The sequence below is a fragment of the Microplitis mediator genome, chromosome 10 (assembly GCF_029852145.1).
Source record: "Microplitis mediator isolate UGA2020A chromosome 10, iyMicMedi2.1, whole genome shotgun sequence".
Lineage (NCBI taxonomy): Eukaryota > Metazoa > Arthropoda > Insecta > Hymenoptera > Braconidae > Microplitis > Microplitis mediator.
The window spans coordinates 17,408,783-17,424,554 of NC_079978.1; the positions used below are offsets into that span (position 1 = coordinate 17,408,783).

The 15,772-nt window shown below is 29.7% G+C and overlaps 2 protein-coding genes across 2 annotated transcripts; both read right to left on the reverse strand.

The window, feature by feature from the left end:
- Positions 1 to 1,155: 1,155 nt before the first annotated feature.
- On the reverse strand, positions 1,156 to 4,253 carry LOC130675747 (uncharacterized). Its single transcript, XM_057481588.1, has 8 exons — positions 3,954 to 4,253; positions 3,442 to 3,706; positions 3,156 to 3,350; positions 2,926 to 3,003; positions 2,741 to 2,845; positions 2,383 to 2,642; positions 1,465 to 1,639; positions 1,156 to 1,385 (listed from the first exon to the last, which is right to left on the reverse strand). Exons 2-8 carry the CDS (start codon positions 3,692 to 3,694, stop codon positions 1,264 to 1,266), a joined length of 1,188 nt encoding a protein of 395 aa, XP_057337571.1. The 5' UTR covers positions 3,695 to 3,706; positions 3,954 to 4,253; the 3' UTR covers positions 1,156 to 1,263.
- Positions 4,254 to 4,501: 248 nt separating this feature from the next.
- LOC130676389 (uncharacterized) lies at positions 4,502 to 6,678 on the reverse strand. The gene is made up of 2 exons (XM_057482541.1): positions 6,498 to 6,678; positions 4,502 to 6,426 (listed from the first exon to the last, which is right to left on the reverse strand). Exons 1-2 carry the CDS (start codon positions 6,676 to 6,678, stop codon positions 4,502 to 4,504), a joined length of 2,106 nt encoding a protein of 701 aa, XP_057338524.1.
- Between the last annotated feature and the right edge of the window lie 9,094 nt (positions 6,679 to 15,772).

Genomic DNA, 15,772 nt, shown 5'->3' on the forward strand with positions numbered 1-15,772 from the left:
CAGCAGAATTGTTAACATATACTAAAACAAATAAAATATCGTTTAAAATACACAAATATTTCAATAAAAAAAAAAAAAAAAACAAATATAATATTTATAGAATGTGATACGACTATACGGAATCCCAAATATGGTTGAATAATCAAACAATATTTATTGAATTTTATACATAATGAAAAAAAAAAAGTTTGGACAAAAGCAAACAAAAAAAGTTTTTTACTTCATTTAACAAATACTCACAATTTATATCAATTAACAGCGTATATGTAAAAGATAAAAATGTGAAAAAAATTTCTTCCACCTGTACAATTAACATTTATACATATTTTCGATTTTTATACACGGAAAGAATTTTTTGATGAAAATTACTTTGCAATTTCAAGTAATCCTGGGCCATTCCAAAAAATTAGTATTTTTTATTTCAACTTTTAATATTTGTCGTTGAAATCTTAATATCACTAGATTATATTTTACTTTACTAGTGAGTAACCCTGGTAGGAAGGGACCATTGGCCAAGGCTCGGACCAGGCATTGGCCAGTCGTCATGCCAGAGTCCCGAGCCTTGGCGCAAGCCTTGGTCAAGCCTTGGTTGAACCATTGGGTGAGCATTGGTCCAAGCCTTGGATGATGTCCATGTCCCAAGCCTTGGGAAACAATAAATCAAGCCTTGGCCAAGCTTTGGGAAGCAATCAGTCAAGCCTCGGCCAGGGCTTGGCAAACAGAGAGTCGAGTCTCGGCCAAGGCTTGGGAAACAAAATATCAAGCCTCGGCCAAGGCTTGGGAAACGAAATATCGAGTCTCGGCCAAGGCTTGGGAAACGAAATATCAAGCCTCGACCAAGGCTTGGGAAACGCAATATCAAGCCTCGGCCCAGGCTTGGGAAACGAAATATCGAATCTCGGCCAAGGCTTGGGAAACGAATTATCAAGCCTCGACCAAGGCTTGGGAAACGCAATATCAAGCCTCGGCCAAGGCTTGGGAAACGAAAAATCGAGCCCATGGCAAGTTTTGGGAAGTACTAAATCTGAAATTGGACCGAGCCTCGGGAAACTTTATAGGATAAAAGAATATTTTATTAATCATATAGTATGCTTTATATACTTAGTTTTATAAAAAAATATTTAAATTTGTTATTATAACATTGCATGACCTTATCAAATTATAAAAATATTGGATGCTGATATGTTGATAAACATTAAGAACTATAATTAGAATTAATGTTTTAAAAAAGTAAAAATAATCAAATGTAATAAATATATGCTATTAATTCTTTGAACGCGATATTCTTCCACCATCACGATCGCCTGCACCCGAAAGAAAAGTACTGACTATTGTTAATACTTTAAATTGACGGTTTTCATTTCCATACTTTTCTTTAATAAAATCTGAAAATGTTAATTTATATTGCGTATACTTTTAAAATAACAGTTTTACCATTAATTAAATTCTATATAATAAATTTACCTTCAATTAAAGTAAAAGTATTAGTTGTACTAAAATTTAATTTTCCCCCTTTTTTTGTGATCCGTCCAGCACCGCTATATAATAGTTGGACTTCTTTTGAAATCATTTCAGACATTATCATTTTAATGGCTTTCTCATAGTTTGAGCCGTCTGTTAAAATTTGATACATAGTCTTCTGAAATATAAATTGTTGATCCAAATAAGATAATACACAACAAATTAAATGATAATTATTATCTTATAATATTGCTTTTTGTTCATAGCTTAGCAGTTATCAAAATATAAAAAATATAGGAAATTTTATTAAAAGTCGACAACTGAATACATTTTATTTATAATTAAACAATTCAGCCTTGTTCATTTCAGAATTTATAATTTATCGACCATCAATTGATTATTTCAGTAATAGATGGTTCATTTTAACCTTTGTAATTTTGTTTTAAAGATAAAAAAAAAAGAACCGTAACTATAAATTTAAAAAAAATGGATAATTTTAATATTTAAATTTGTATATTTTTAGACGAATTAAAAATAAATAATAAATAATTTAATAAATAAAAAAATATTAACATGATAGCAAGTAATAGAGAGTGATAGCAAGTGACAGCACATGGAAAGGGCAGATAACCATAGATTCTCGACCCAAATCCATGATTATTCACCGTCATTTGGGTGGACCTAACGACTCCACCGTGCATCTTACGGCTTTAAATACTTAATATGTACTTTAAAATGTAGATTGTGGAAAAAATTAAATGAATACTCATTTAAAATTGAATTTATTGAACTTATTATAAGTTCATTTTAAAAAATGAAAATAAACTTTTCAACTTGGAAAATTGTCAGCTATGATTAGTAATTCAATATATAAACAAACAGGTTCTAATAAAATAAAATCAAAATCAAAGATATACATACAAGGGCTGCTTGTTTTTCAAGATTTACTTTCAACTCATCATCAAATGTTGAAAATGTTTCAGCGTCTTTTATCGGTAACTCAATATTAATTTTTTCTTTCCAAGAGTTATCAACTGTTTTGGCAGTTGATGTTGGTTGATTAGAGGTGCTTACATTATCACGAGTTCTATTTTTTAGGTCATAAAGAATGCTGCGCTTCGCATTCGTGATTTTTTTTTCCATTATCTCAAATTTTAAATCGACATACTCAGCCATAATTTCTAAAATTACACGTTATTCAAAATAAATAAATTATTCTATTCCAAATGAAGTTAGAATGAAAAGATAATAAAATTAAAAAAAAAATCGAGTCGAATACTTTGTTTGGAAGTCATGCTGTTTTTCAATTCCGTTAGCTTATCGTCTATTTTCGACGAGCTTTTTTCTTTTGTATTATTTTCAATTACTGTAGGATTTAGACCATCTGTAAAAAAATTTAGTAAAGACTAATAAATAATGTATCTGAAAAAATAAAAAAATTAAAAACTGAGTTTAAAAAATTACCAGAGCTGGCTTTTCGCTTTTTAGCTTTCCGAGAATGTTCATTAACATGATGTGTTTGATTTTGATTGCTTGTTGAAGCTATGGATACATAAAATAATAGAAAAAAAAATTTTCCAATTAATTTTCATAGATAATCATATATATTAAATTTTAAATTAGCCTATGAAATATCATTCAAATATGATAAATGTATTGTGAAATAAATTAAATTAAAAATATAAAATAATTACTTTCTGGTGAACCACTGTTGCCTTGAGGTAATTGTTCGGTCACTATTATCGAAGATGTTTCATCAAACATTTGTTGAATTTCCCTATGAACTGTATCATTTCGCAATTCCGGTTGGTATATATCATCAAAATCGCTCGCAGCTTGAGCGGTTGTAAATGCCCGGTAAAGTCTGCGTAATCCTTTGGTATAATTGTCTACTCAGTACGGAAAGATACAATTATTAATTAAATTCATGTAGCTATAGATTTAGTAAAACTTGCTTCAAGTACACCAACAGACACTTACTTGCTTTAGAGATAATTTCAACAGTATGAGATGACCATGTGTCTTCTGGCTCTTTAAGATTTTTGAGCCATTGGGTCATATAAGCTTGTGCCATTGAAGTAGGTGGATAACGACAAGTGCAGTTATCTTCCTCGTCAATCGTAATCCACGATCTTGGAACAAGTTCGATCAATTTTTTTTGATGATGATCATATTCATCAAATGCGACGATTGCATAAATCGCATCATTTAAAAATTCTTCAGCTGTAACCATGATTGATAGAATCTAAAAGTTTGATTGGTAAATAGTGAAAATTTTTTAATAAAAAAAATATATGTATGTACGTATATATTTTGTAATAGATCAAAATATATAAATTTAGATATTCGCCCCAATTGGAAATATTTGAACATCAACTTTATTACAAAATAGATTCTCTTGATATTTGATATCGAATCAATCACTTCATTTGAGGTTATGAAAAATGCTGCGTTGGATATTATTAATATTTTAAGTATTTAAATATACTTACATGTGCAAAGTATTTAGTTATAACAAAATAGCATCGATAAATAATAATATACCAGAGGAATAATGATGGTTATATTTAATGGTAATTAAAATTCAGCAGTCAGTAGAACTTCGTCTTGATAGAAATGATTAGAAGAGGCAGGTACTGGAGAATCCCCTCCATCGTAATAAAGACGCGAGACACAGCATTATAAGTACATCGCTGCGCAACTTTCAAAAATTTCGCGGCATTTTTAAATTTTTTAGTGGTTATTTTTTTTATCTTTAACAAGATTTATATAAAACCTATTTGAGAATCAAAATATAGTTTTTATATATTGTTGAAATACAAATTTTAATTAATTTAATAAAATAAGAAGGCTAAAAAAATATTTATTACAGTTGTTCACTACATATGACTAAATTTGAAAGTTATTAATGAATTACATATACGAAAATTCAAATAAAATTAGAATATTATTTATAAGTAAATAAAAACTGTGCGCAGAAAATAAAAATATTTAAGTTCATTACAATATAGCTAGCTCTTGTAGTTCTTTGTTTTTAAGTTTACTCGTAATTTTCTGTACAAATAGAGTGCAGAAATGTAATTGCATAGTTGTCATTATTAACTTTTAATAACAAACATTTGCTTTTCATTTTCTTCAATGAGAGACGTTTCATCTTTTCTGAAAATTCATTAATTTTAACAGAGCCTAAGTCACTCGATTTACATGGATTCACAAATATTTCTTCTACTCCAACACCTTCGAAGCCTTCTATATAAAAATCATTTAGATCTTTAACAGTGGAATCATTTTCCCTTAAAAGTATATCACTTATAATAAAGATCTTATTATTTTTCAATTGAACAGTATTATTTGGAGGACTACTGCTTATAAACATGTCATATATTTTGACAGAGTTGACTGGTATCATTCGACCTTCATCATCTCTAATTACATCTGCATTTTCATTAATATTATACTCTTCAAGTATACATTTTTTTTTAATTTTAATATTGCCTAAGGTTTCGACAGCATTTAAACGATTAATAATTTGTTGCAAGGGCTTTGCTGCTGATTGTACGAAATATTTTAATTTGCCTATAAAATTTTCACCCCAAAATGATGAGAAATCGCTCAATGGAGCTTGAAGATGTCTCACATCATCTGCAACGTGTATCAGATTGTGAAAGTTCATTACTTGACATGCTTCTCCATAAAATTTCGGCATTAGTTTAAAAAACTTTTTTAGTAAATTATCAGCATAATCAACGTTTTCAACTACTAGCTCTGCACTGCAGAGAATGCGACAAGCAACGTGTAACAGTAAAAAATGTTTGTACACATTCGTGTCTAGTACGAACTTTAAAATAATTGGGCCAGCATACAACAGCATAAAACGATACTGCGTGGCCTTCCAATGTGACACATCATCAGTATCGAATACCTTTCGCTGAAATTCTTTAGGTACATATCCACTAACAGAGTCCATTACTCTTTTGAAAGTCTGTCGATTTTGACGGCTTAGTCTAACTGAACTTCCCTTTTCTACCCATTTCACCAATAGATATTTCATTGCTCCTAGAAACAATAAATGCATTGAGTCCAGAATAACGTCTTTAACTGGATCGAAACCAGGAATCTTAATAAGAGGGGTAGTAACATCCTCTTGGTGATGTTCAGGTTGAGTTTTATTATCAAAAGAATCTTTAGAGCGTTTTTCAAAATTTGTTTCCGGATAGACGCGTTTTTTTTGTATTGTAACACCTCTAATGGTACAGCGTTCACATCCATAAAATGCTATTGGCCCCTTTATGCACTTCAAGTACGCTCGGGCTTGTCCGTCAGCAATCAAGGCGACTAGTTTAAAAGAATAACTTGTCCCTTGTATTGTCACACCATTAGTAACTAATAATTTAACTTCATCGACGAAATCATTCAGAAGGCTACCAACATCACTAGGTTTAGCATCACCGTAAAATAATCCAGCAATAAAAGGAGGACATATATATTTTTTGTCATACAGCTGTACTGCAATAGGCCAAAGTTGACCTTTTGAATTTTTATATATTTTCATACCATCTATGAACACAACTATTTTAATCGAATCTTCGTTGAATACTCCTGGATCAATTCGGTTTTCTAAACCGTTTAGTATTCCTAAGTATAAATACTGCCCAAAAGTACCATTTTTTGTTAATACACGTTGTGAATTAATACAGTGCTTATAACCTAAAAGAGCATGAGCTGTCGGAGGAAATGTTTTGTAACCCTCACTTATCAAAACTTGTAAAAGCTCATCTACAGATGTTAGAGGTAATTTATCAATATTATTAATTACCCATTTTATTAATTTGGAGTGAAGATTTTCATCTGCAGGTTTTTGTACCTGGACTTCATTGGGCTCTGATATTTCATCTTGAAGCTGATCATTTGATTCAATATGAAAGCTACCAGAAGACGAATTTGTTTCATTGCTATCTACTTTATCTAAAATTAAATATATATGATTATGATTTTTTTAATTATTTACCACAATATTAATTGATTGTTTTATTTACCAAATAAAATTCGAGATTCATCATTAGTAGCACTATGATTAGTGCATATACTGTTTGTAACAATTCTGTCATTGGCACAGTCACTGTCTTCGCTATCAGAATCAGATGCCACACTTTTCATGTACCGCTCTTTTTTAATTTTATAATAAAAATTATGAGAACTCGAACGTTTGCGAGACATTGTGATATGACACTTACCACTTTTAAAGGTTATGTTTACAATACAGGTTACACACACATACGGACAAACACTAACGCAAATTTCATATCTATACACAATTATACTGAATTAAAATTATTTATTGTCCTAGTAATTTTACTAATAATTAATAAATGTGAATTTTACAATGACGTACTGAAGTATGATTACTTGACAGAACTATATTGTATATTTATATTTATAAACTATTTGCACGATTCATAATTAAGTATTTTTTCAATTTGAATTTAGTAATCTAAGCTAATCAAATCGCTGTGTCCAGCTTAAACGAAAACTTGGTCCTATGATTATCTCTCAAGGCTCGATTTAATCACAATCAAAACATTGGACCAAGTCCTGGCCAGGGATCGGGCCAATGGTCACTACCCGAGGCTCGGCTTAATTTAATCAAACCATTGGACCAAGCCTCGGCCTAGACTCGGGCCAATGGTCAGCTGCCAAGATTTGGTTTAATGTAATCAAACCATTGGGCCAAGCACTGGCCGAGGCTTGGGCCAATGGTCAGCTGCCAAGGCTCGGCTTAACATAATCGAACCATTGGGCCAAGCACTGGCCAAGGCTTGAGCCAATGGTCAACTGCCAAGGCTCAGCTTAACGTAATCAAACCATTGGGCCAAGCACTGGCCGAGGCTTGGGCCAATGGTCAGCTGCCAAGGCTCGGCTTAACATAATCAAGCCATTGGGCCAAGCACTGGCCGAGGCTTGGGCCAATGGTCAGCTGCCAAGGCTCGGCTTAACATAATCAAACCATTGGGCCAAGCACTGGCCGAGGCTTGGGCCACTGGTCCGCTGCCGAGGCTTGGCAAGTGACAATAGGGCCAAGGCTCGGCCTATGGTCAATCTTGGCGATTCCTACCTGGGAATTTTATAACAGCAGATAAATCGGTATAATTAGGGGAAGGGGGGGCAAAAGGGGGTATAGGCAAAACGGGGTACCTCCAAAATTTGATAAAAAAAAATTTTATATTTTAAATGGTTTTTAAACATTCCAAAATCACTTCTGTAAATATAATTAAGCGTTACTTTGAATTTTTCGGTAAACTTTTTCAAAAATGAATTGTCAGTTGAAAAATATTAATGACGTTTGTTTTTTGATGAAAACTATTAAAAATTTTTTTTCTTCTTTTGTATCCAATAAATATGTAAAATATAATTTTTCTTCATGTAAATTACTTTTAAAAAAAATCAACTTAATCAAATTCGTTTAAAATCCAAAAATTTTTTTTTTTACCTTTTTTAGGGGGTACCCCACTTTGCCCGCAGAAATGAAAAATTTTTTTTTTCAACGGTAACTGAAAATTTCTTCTATTTACTTTGAATATCATTAAAAAAAAAAAAGATTTAGCGTATTTGAGTCCTCGAAAACTTGGTATTTCCTTAAGTACCCCCTTTTGCCCTTCCCTCCCCTATATGATTTTATATTCTGTTGGGATCCCATATTTAATCGGTTATTGTGAATATTTTATCTGAATCTACCGATTTAGGTTACCACCTATAATCTACGTGTATTAATTTTTACTCCCCAATATAGCATTTCTTTAAACCTATTGATGTTATGATGAAAAATTACTTGTACTTCGAATACAATTTCGAATCTATTCAAGTATTTTTTACTCTAAATCGCAGAGTAATAATTCAGTAGTCTTCGTTAATCTTCGGTTAATATCGGCTTCGATTAAGTGTCTTTTGTTATGCTCGCGACAACTTACATGTTACGCACACAAACGTATGTTTGGAACAAAAGACGATCTCTGTATCTCTCTATAACTTAATATTTAATTTAAAATTAAAAAAAATTTTGTATCTTTTCTTTTTCAACACAATACGAGTAATTTTTTTTTCTTTTTCAAAATATTTATTTTAAGTCATCTTCTAATACAATTGGATGGTTTTAGATTTTTTATAGAAATTTCAACCTATTAATTGTAATTTTTATTTTAACTTAATATAAATTTTATAAAATTAATCGTCAACTTTTTATCATAACCTATGAGTAAAAATTGAATTAGAGAGAATTTATTAAGACAGCCGCTAGGGGTAATTTTTACTCGTAATTGTGAGTAAAAATTAATCTGATTGATTTTTACTCACTAAAAGAGTAAAATTTCGTAATTCAAAAGTAAAAAGTCGTAATGGCTCAAGATTACTTGAATTAGGGTAATTTTTAAAACAAACGACATGACAATATTCATACAAAAATTATTTCCTCATACATATGAGAAATTTATGATATCACTAACACTCATAATTCAATAAAATATGGAATAATGAAGAGAAAAGACTTCTAAGTATTTTTTAAATCATAAAAAAATCATTCGAACCGGGTTATCTAATAGGTAAAGAGGCGACGAATGATCTCTATGAGAGTATACTAAATTCTTGACACGTACAAAATTTAATGAGCTATCAAGATGTTACTACTAGACAAGGCTATAAAAATCTTAAGCGATCCGGATATGGTATTTTACATGCAGCCGTTACACGTTTACAGATTTTTTAAAATGAAACATACGTTCTTGTAAAATCATTCCCTATTAGTTCTCACATAATATTTTCAAACTTTAAAATTCCTCATTTATTATTATATTTATATGACAGTATATAAGTCAGTGTTATGACTTGAAGACTAATAACGTGCAATGTTAAAAAAAAAACATTCATTCATTACAATATTTTATTTATATTTATTAAAAGTAACATTTCTATATATTTACATTTATTTATTATTAATTCATTATATAATGGCTACTATATTGATGCTAACAATGATTGTTGAGGGTACTGCAAATAAAAAATTTGGCATATGATGTTAATTACTAAGTACTCGAAAAAGTCTAAATAAATAGACGAAACATCGTACATTGATATAACCCAACATCTACAAGTTTTTCTTTAGTCCACATAGGGTAGAAGTACCGTTTTTTGCCACTTTAGGGCCAGTCTTGGCTACTTAGAAATTTTGAATAAAATAATTTGTAGAATACGCAACAACGTAATTAATTTTTTTAAATGTGTTTGAATATATTTTCATCACTATTGCAATGAAATTTTTTTTTAATATGTTTTCATTATTTAAAATAAAGTATTAAATGTCTAAAAATGGAGCAGTGGCCACAAATGGTACTTATACCCTACCTACGATTCAAACTACTTAATTAATTATAAATATGGACACGACACTGAATAACGATTATATTTATAGTATTTTGTAAGGGAACATTTATCAAGTCAGTGATGTTTTCTATTCTCGACAAAGATTTAATATAAAAATAAAATAATTATCAGATTTTTTTCGATTGACTCTGCGGGCCAGCCCCAAAACTTCCCGCTGTTCTCGAGCTCATGAGCAGAGTGTTTGAAAACGTTATTTTAAATATTTTTAACTTGACAATACCTTTGATTATTTTTATGTTTTCAGACTTGAAATGAAAATAAAAGGTTATTTTTCATTGTTTGGTTAATTATTTAAACGGTCGAAACTATTGAATTGCATTAAATAGCAATCGAAAAAGACTAGAAAGACGAAGAGCTGGTATGATTTCCGGACCATTTGGTAAATTATATTCTGTGTTATCCAGGAAGAACGAGGTAAATTGTTATTTTGTTAATTTTTTGACACAAAATATCTTTTGAACTAATTAACCGATTTCGATGTTCACTGTAATAATCGACGCGCTTTATTGAGTTCTAGAGCCGACTAGATTTAGAAATTGATCAGATAAATCACTTCAAAGATAGTTAAAAAAACGGTTTTATACCATTTCTTTCTATAGCGATATCTCTTGAACGAATTGACCGATCATAGTAAAAAAACATTGTGTTAAAATCAACACAATCTGTATGTTAGAAACAGTCCACACAATATTTGTGTTAAAATTTCAACAACAATTCGAGTAATGTGAGAAGTAACTTCAACACTTTTTAAATGTTAAAGGCGACACAAAAAAAATGTTAACTTTTACATTTTATTTTTGTACCATGAATTATTTTTAGGTTATCAAAAGTGTCAATAATTATTATTTAAAATTGAACTATTTTGTGATAGTAAACATGATCCTAAAGTTAGCAGACAGTTAACGATTTTTAAATTTTTTTATCAACAAATCAATTACGAAAAAAAATAAAAAATAAAAATGAGCGCACGTAGAAAAGTAGAAAAGCCACAGATGCAATTTTTTTTTTTTTTTTAAACTATACGAATCATGAACTTTGTCAACTTTATTTTTTTATGTCTAATTGAAAATAAATAAAATCAATGTCACAAAAATAATAACTAACCAAGCAAGACTGATGCTTAATGGCGCTTCCCGCGTGAACAAAAGAAAGACATTTTTTTAACACAATTCAACTGTCGCTTCAACACTTTTTTTGTGTTGATTTTAAAGTAACACTTAATAAATGTTGATAATATTGATTTTCGTACCAGGTAACCCTTATAAAGTGTTGAATACTAGATCGATTAAAAATTTTAAAGCAACCCAGAGAATTGTGTTGATGTGACCCAAAATAATCAACACAAAAAATTTAACACGGACCGTTTTTAACACAGATACACAATATTTTTTACTGTGGATTAAGATGATTGAGGCGACGATCGACGCACTTTATTAAGTTCTTGAGCTGGATAGATTTTGAAATCGATCTATTCAGCCGTTTCTAAAAAATTTCAAAAAAAATGAAAAAGAAGAAAATTTTTTTTTTCGTCTCTCTTCTTTATCTTATCGAATTCATTCAGGAATATGGAGAGTTTACATCCATACACACACGCACATACGGACACTCGGACATCATTCTGAAAGTGATCAGAATAGTTTCCTAGGACATCAAAACGTCATCTGATAAAAACTCAATTTTTGAAAATCGGAGTGAAAAAAATTACTCCGAATTTTTGAAAATTTTCAGTTTTCTTAACAGGAAGTTATAAATGTCAAAACACTGATGTCCGTTTAAATTAAAGTTCGTCAATAACCTAACATCGATATTTTAAACTATGAATTTTTTTTATCCTCTTTGTCGATATTTACTATCAATGAAATTCCGCATAAAATCACCAGCTGGCTATTAAAAAAACCTCTCATCCAATGGCACAATCGCCATTTAAATTTAACACAAAGTCACTTAATGATCCCTTAATTTTATTTAATATAAAATCTGCTATAAAAATGACAATTGAATAAAAGTTACTCGTTTAAGTCGTCAAAGAGAAAAAAAAAATATAAAATTTAGTTGATGTCATAAACATAATATAAATGTAATAAATGCATCGTATACTTAGAAATCTAACAATGATTCATTACAATTGAATTCCATCACCTGGAGTGATTTTATTTTTATACCACAGCCCCCATTTTATATTTTACTACGTACGTTTCCACGAAGACATTTTAGCGTCGAAAAATATTCGATGATGCAACAGAAAAAAAAAATATATAAAAAAAAAAAAAAAGAAAGAACCAAAGACATACAATAGGTAAGAAGTATGCAATAACTGACCATAAATCATAATTTAATTTCTCACAATTATTATCCTCAAATTCAATTTAGTTCTTGAATTCCGGTGATAGTTTGCGGGTGGTAATTGTGGTACATCCAATAGTTTTGTTACCACATATATATTGAACGATGAACATTGGTATTGATCTAGCTTTTTGACCATACACACAAAACTATCAAGTAGAAGACAAAGTAATAACTCAATAGCAATCGATCCTCTTTGTCTATTTTCGGTGTATAATGATAATAAAATCGAGTGAAAGTATGCTTTCTATAACTTTTTTTTTCCCTTCATTCAATACTCCGTGGGGAACCAAAACCTTTTGACACCCTGTGTTGTAGCAGCTGTCACTGACCTCTATTCATGTACACGTGTCGTTATTTTTATCCAATTTATAGTATCCTTGTGTTTCTGTTCTTATCAACCGCATATAAGTTAATTACCTATTTAATTTATTGTCTTTTTGACATAGGGGAGGGTGGGGTAAGACGGTTCCCTCCGAAAATTTGATCGAAAAAATTTTATTCTGTTTTTCTTCTAATCACCATAATTTAAATAAATTTGCGCATTTTTAACCCTACGCGTGATACCTGGGGCAAAATAGACCAGCTGAAAATTCTGAAAAAATGTTTTTTTCGTATTTTTATGGTCAAATTATAAAAAATTTAATATATTTATTCAATTTTTGGCTGAATCTTTATGCCTGGGGCAAATTGGGCCACTAAAAATATTTTTAAATAATAATTTTTTTTTTTAATTGATAAATTTTTGAGTTGGACATGGCGGCCACATTTCTGGAAAACTTGGAAATGTCAGGGAATTATAAACATACTGGAGAAGACAGGGAAATGTCAGGGAATTTTGTCACAAAGCTGAAAAAATTTTCACTTTCTTTCTTTTGACTAAAAAAATCCGACAAATTTATTTTCCCGTCAAAACTGTTCAAAAAGTGACGCAGCGCGAAAGCGATTGTAAAATCTTGAAAAAAAATAAGTAGAAATTGATTCCAATAGCGAAAAAATGAAGCAGTTAGAATTATTAAGGCTGTTAGAAAAAAAAGTCTTAGTAAAAACCAATCGCCAAGATCTTCAAGCTATTAACATCCATATTGACAAGTTAAAAAACTAAAAACATTAAATGTATACATAAGTAATAAACTAATAAGTTTCACTATATTTATTATTCGCGTACTTCATAAATACTTTATTAATATTCTATGAAATTTATTCTAGTGAAAATGAAAAATTTATTGATATTTTATTATAGAGTAAGTTATATAAAAACATGGATTTCAAATCAAAAATAAAAAATTATTCATTTAATTAATAAAAAAAAAAAAAAAATGAACATTGACAAATAATAAAAAAATTTTTCATTTAACGACAATGATTAATTATTGATTAAACTGACTCATACCATTTTATTTAAAATTAAATGAATATTTCCAATGATTTAATATTACTACACATAGTCATGGAATTTTTGAATTATTTGTCTGGAATACCTGGAAAAGTCAGGGAATTTCAGTCTCAAAAATCTGTGGCCATCATGATTAGATTAATTTTTGCAGTATTCACAAATAAACTCATCGGAATAATGTTAATCTACACCTGCACAGGAATCATGAGACCATTTCTTACAATCTCTATATTGAATCCACGATTCCTTAGCTTCCGAATGAAGTTCATTGCAATAAAGACAGTTACAATAATCAGTTTTAATTTTTGAACGATTTTTTTTTTGTGTTTTAGACTGCATTTTACTTTTGCTAAATCCAGGTGTTTCCTCCTTTATTTTGGCGGCAATTTCAAATTCAAATTCAATTGTATTGCAATAGTTGTGAAAATATCATTACAATTAAATTTATTTTAGTAAGAGTGGGGGAACGATTTATTACATCTAAACAGGGGTTATCAAATATTTTTGGCTAATTTTTTTTCGCAAACAAAATCTCTAAATACAAAATACAGACTTTACATCGATCCACTACTGTCTAATCTAGCGAAGTGCGCTCCAATTATTTGACAATATTCGTTTCTTTAAGAGAAAAACTCAGCTAAAGTTTCCATTTACTGCACAAGTGCAACAAAGATAGTACCATTTGTGGACTTGAGTGTAACAAAGAGATAAGTGCGAACCCCTGTTAAAAAAATTTCTCAAGTAATATAAAAGTAAATATTGTTGTCAAGAGCAAGAAATACATTTTTGACGTTAAAAACAATTTTACAAAACCAAACAAAAAATTTTTTTTTATCCTTTTTTAGAAGTGGGTCGTTATGCCCCAGTTAAAAACGATTTTTTTTTAAGTTTCGGCAAGATGTCCATGAAGTTGCCCGAGGTAGGACACAAGCAAACTGATTTGATGGTTAAAAGCCACTAAAGTAATACCCGGCTTAGGGGGTCCGTTTTGCCCCACCCTCCCCTACGTAACACAGATACACATACTCTATTCAATATTTAATATATTTTAAAAATATTATACACATAAATTTATCATTATCTTTGTTTTAATTACTTACTATCGTTTATAAATCTTTTTTTTATGACTATATTTATTCAAATAATTTATCGACGTTGAAAAAGTCTGTGTTGAAATAAAAATAAAAGCTAAATATGTGAGTCATAATTATGAAAAAGGAGGGTAGAAAAATTGATTGCGATTGTTGTGGATGACGCATCAGGTTTATAGATATTATAGGGCGTTGTCGTTTGTTTCTTATTGCACAGATAATTTTATAAATGGCTCAATTGGGTTATAAATTTTTTTTTATTATAAATAACATGTCATAGTCATAATAATAATTACCGGGGAAAATTTTTTTATTGTATCAGATTAATAGTAGTCAGAAATTTTTTTTTTTTTGTGATTTTTAATACTAGATATTTAATTTTAGATTAAATAAGAAGATATTGGGAATTTTCTGCTTGCAGGAGCAATAAATATATGCTTTGAACTACAAAAGCGTTCGTGTGAAACGAATTGGTTATAAATATATTTTCATAAAGTATATGATAAATATTAAAACAATAATAATAATAGTAATAATAAATATGCGTCCATTTACTGTTAGCATAAAATATGTATGGATTCTTATAAATATATTTGAATTATTTTTTAATTAATATATATGTATTTTATATTTTTATTTAAAATTAAACAATTGTTTAAATGAATAACCAAAATTATTAATAAAGGTGGCCCAGCGCCCGTGAATTTGACGAGCTTTGTTTTGTTTTTGTCAAAATGAGATAATTCGTTTATTTACTTACCTGGTGTTTGGAGACCTGACACAAAATTATATATTTTTGTTTTAAAGTTTTACAAATTAGTGCATACTTTAGATAACTTAACACGTGTATATAGTATGATCGAAATGCGGTTATCATTATTATCGTCGTTTATACCATTACCGCAGCTACTTCAATTTAAACTGTTATAGAGTACGTGGTGTTGAAAATGTACAAAAGAAGCCAAGTGTACAATTGATTTTACTGATGTTGGAAAGTAACTAAGAGATGAAGAATTAACGGAAATGTTCCAGGAAAGTACTTAATACTTAA

What these genes read in the sequence shown, in the direction of transcription:
- LOC130676389 (XM_057482541.1), bottom strand. Translation starts at nt 6,678, where the DNA reads ATGTCTCGCAAACGTTCGAGTTCTCATAATTTTTATTATAAAATTAAA. An exon ending in TGAATCTCGAATTTTATTTG is followed by an intron (nt 6,427 to 6,497) that starts GTAAATAAAACA and finishes ATTTAATTTTAG; the next exon opens with ATAAAGTAGATAGCAATGAA.
- LOC130675747 (XM_057481588.1), bottom strand. Translation starts at nt 3,694, where the DNA reads ATGGTTACAGCTGAAGAATTTTTAAATGATGCGATTTATGCAATCGTC. An exon ending in TGAAATTATCTCTAAAGCAA is followed by an intron (nt 3,351 to 3,441) that starts GTAAGTGTCTGT and finishes CGTACTGAGTAG; the next exon opens with ACAATTATACCAAAGGATTA. An exon ending in CAGCATGACTTCCAAACAAA is followed by an intron (nt 2,643 to 2,740) that starts GTATTCGACTCG and finishes GTGTAATTTTAG; the next exon opens with AAATTATGGCTGAGTATGTC.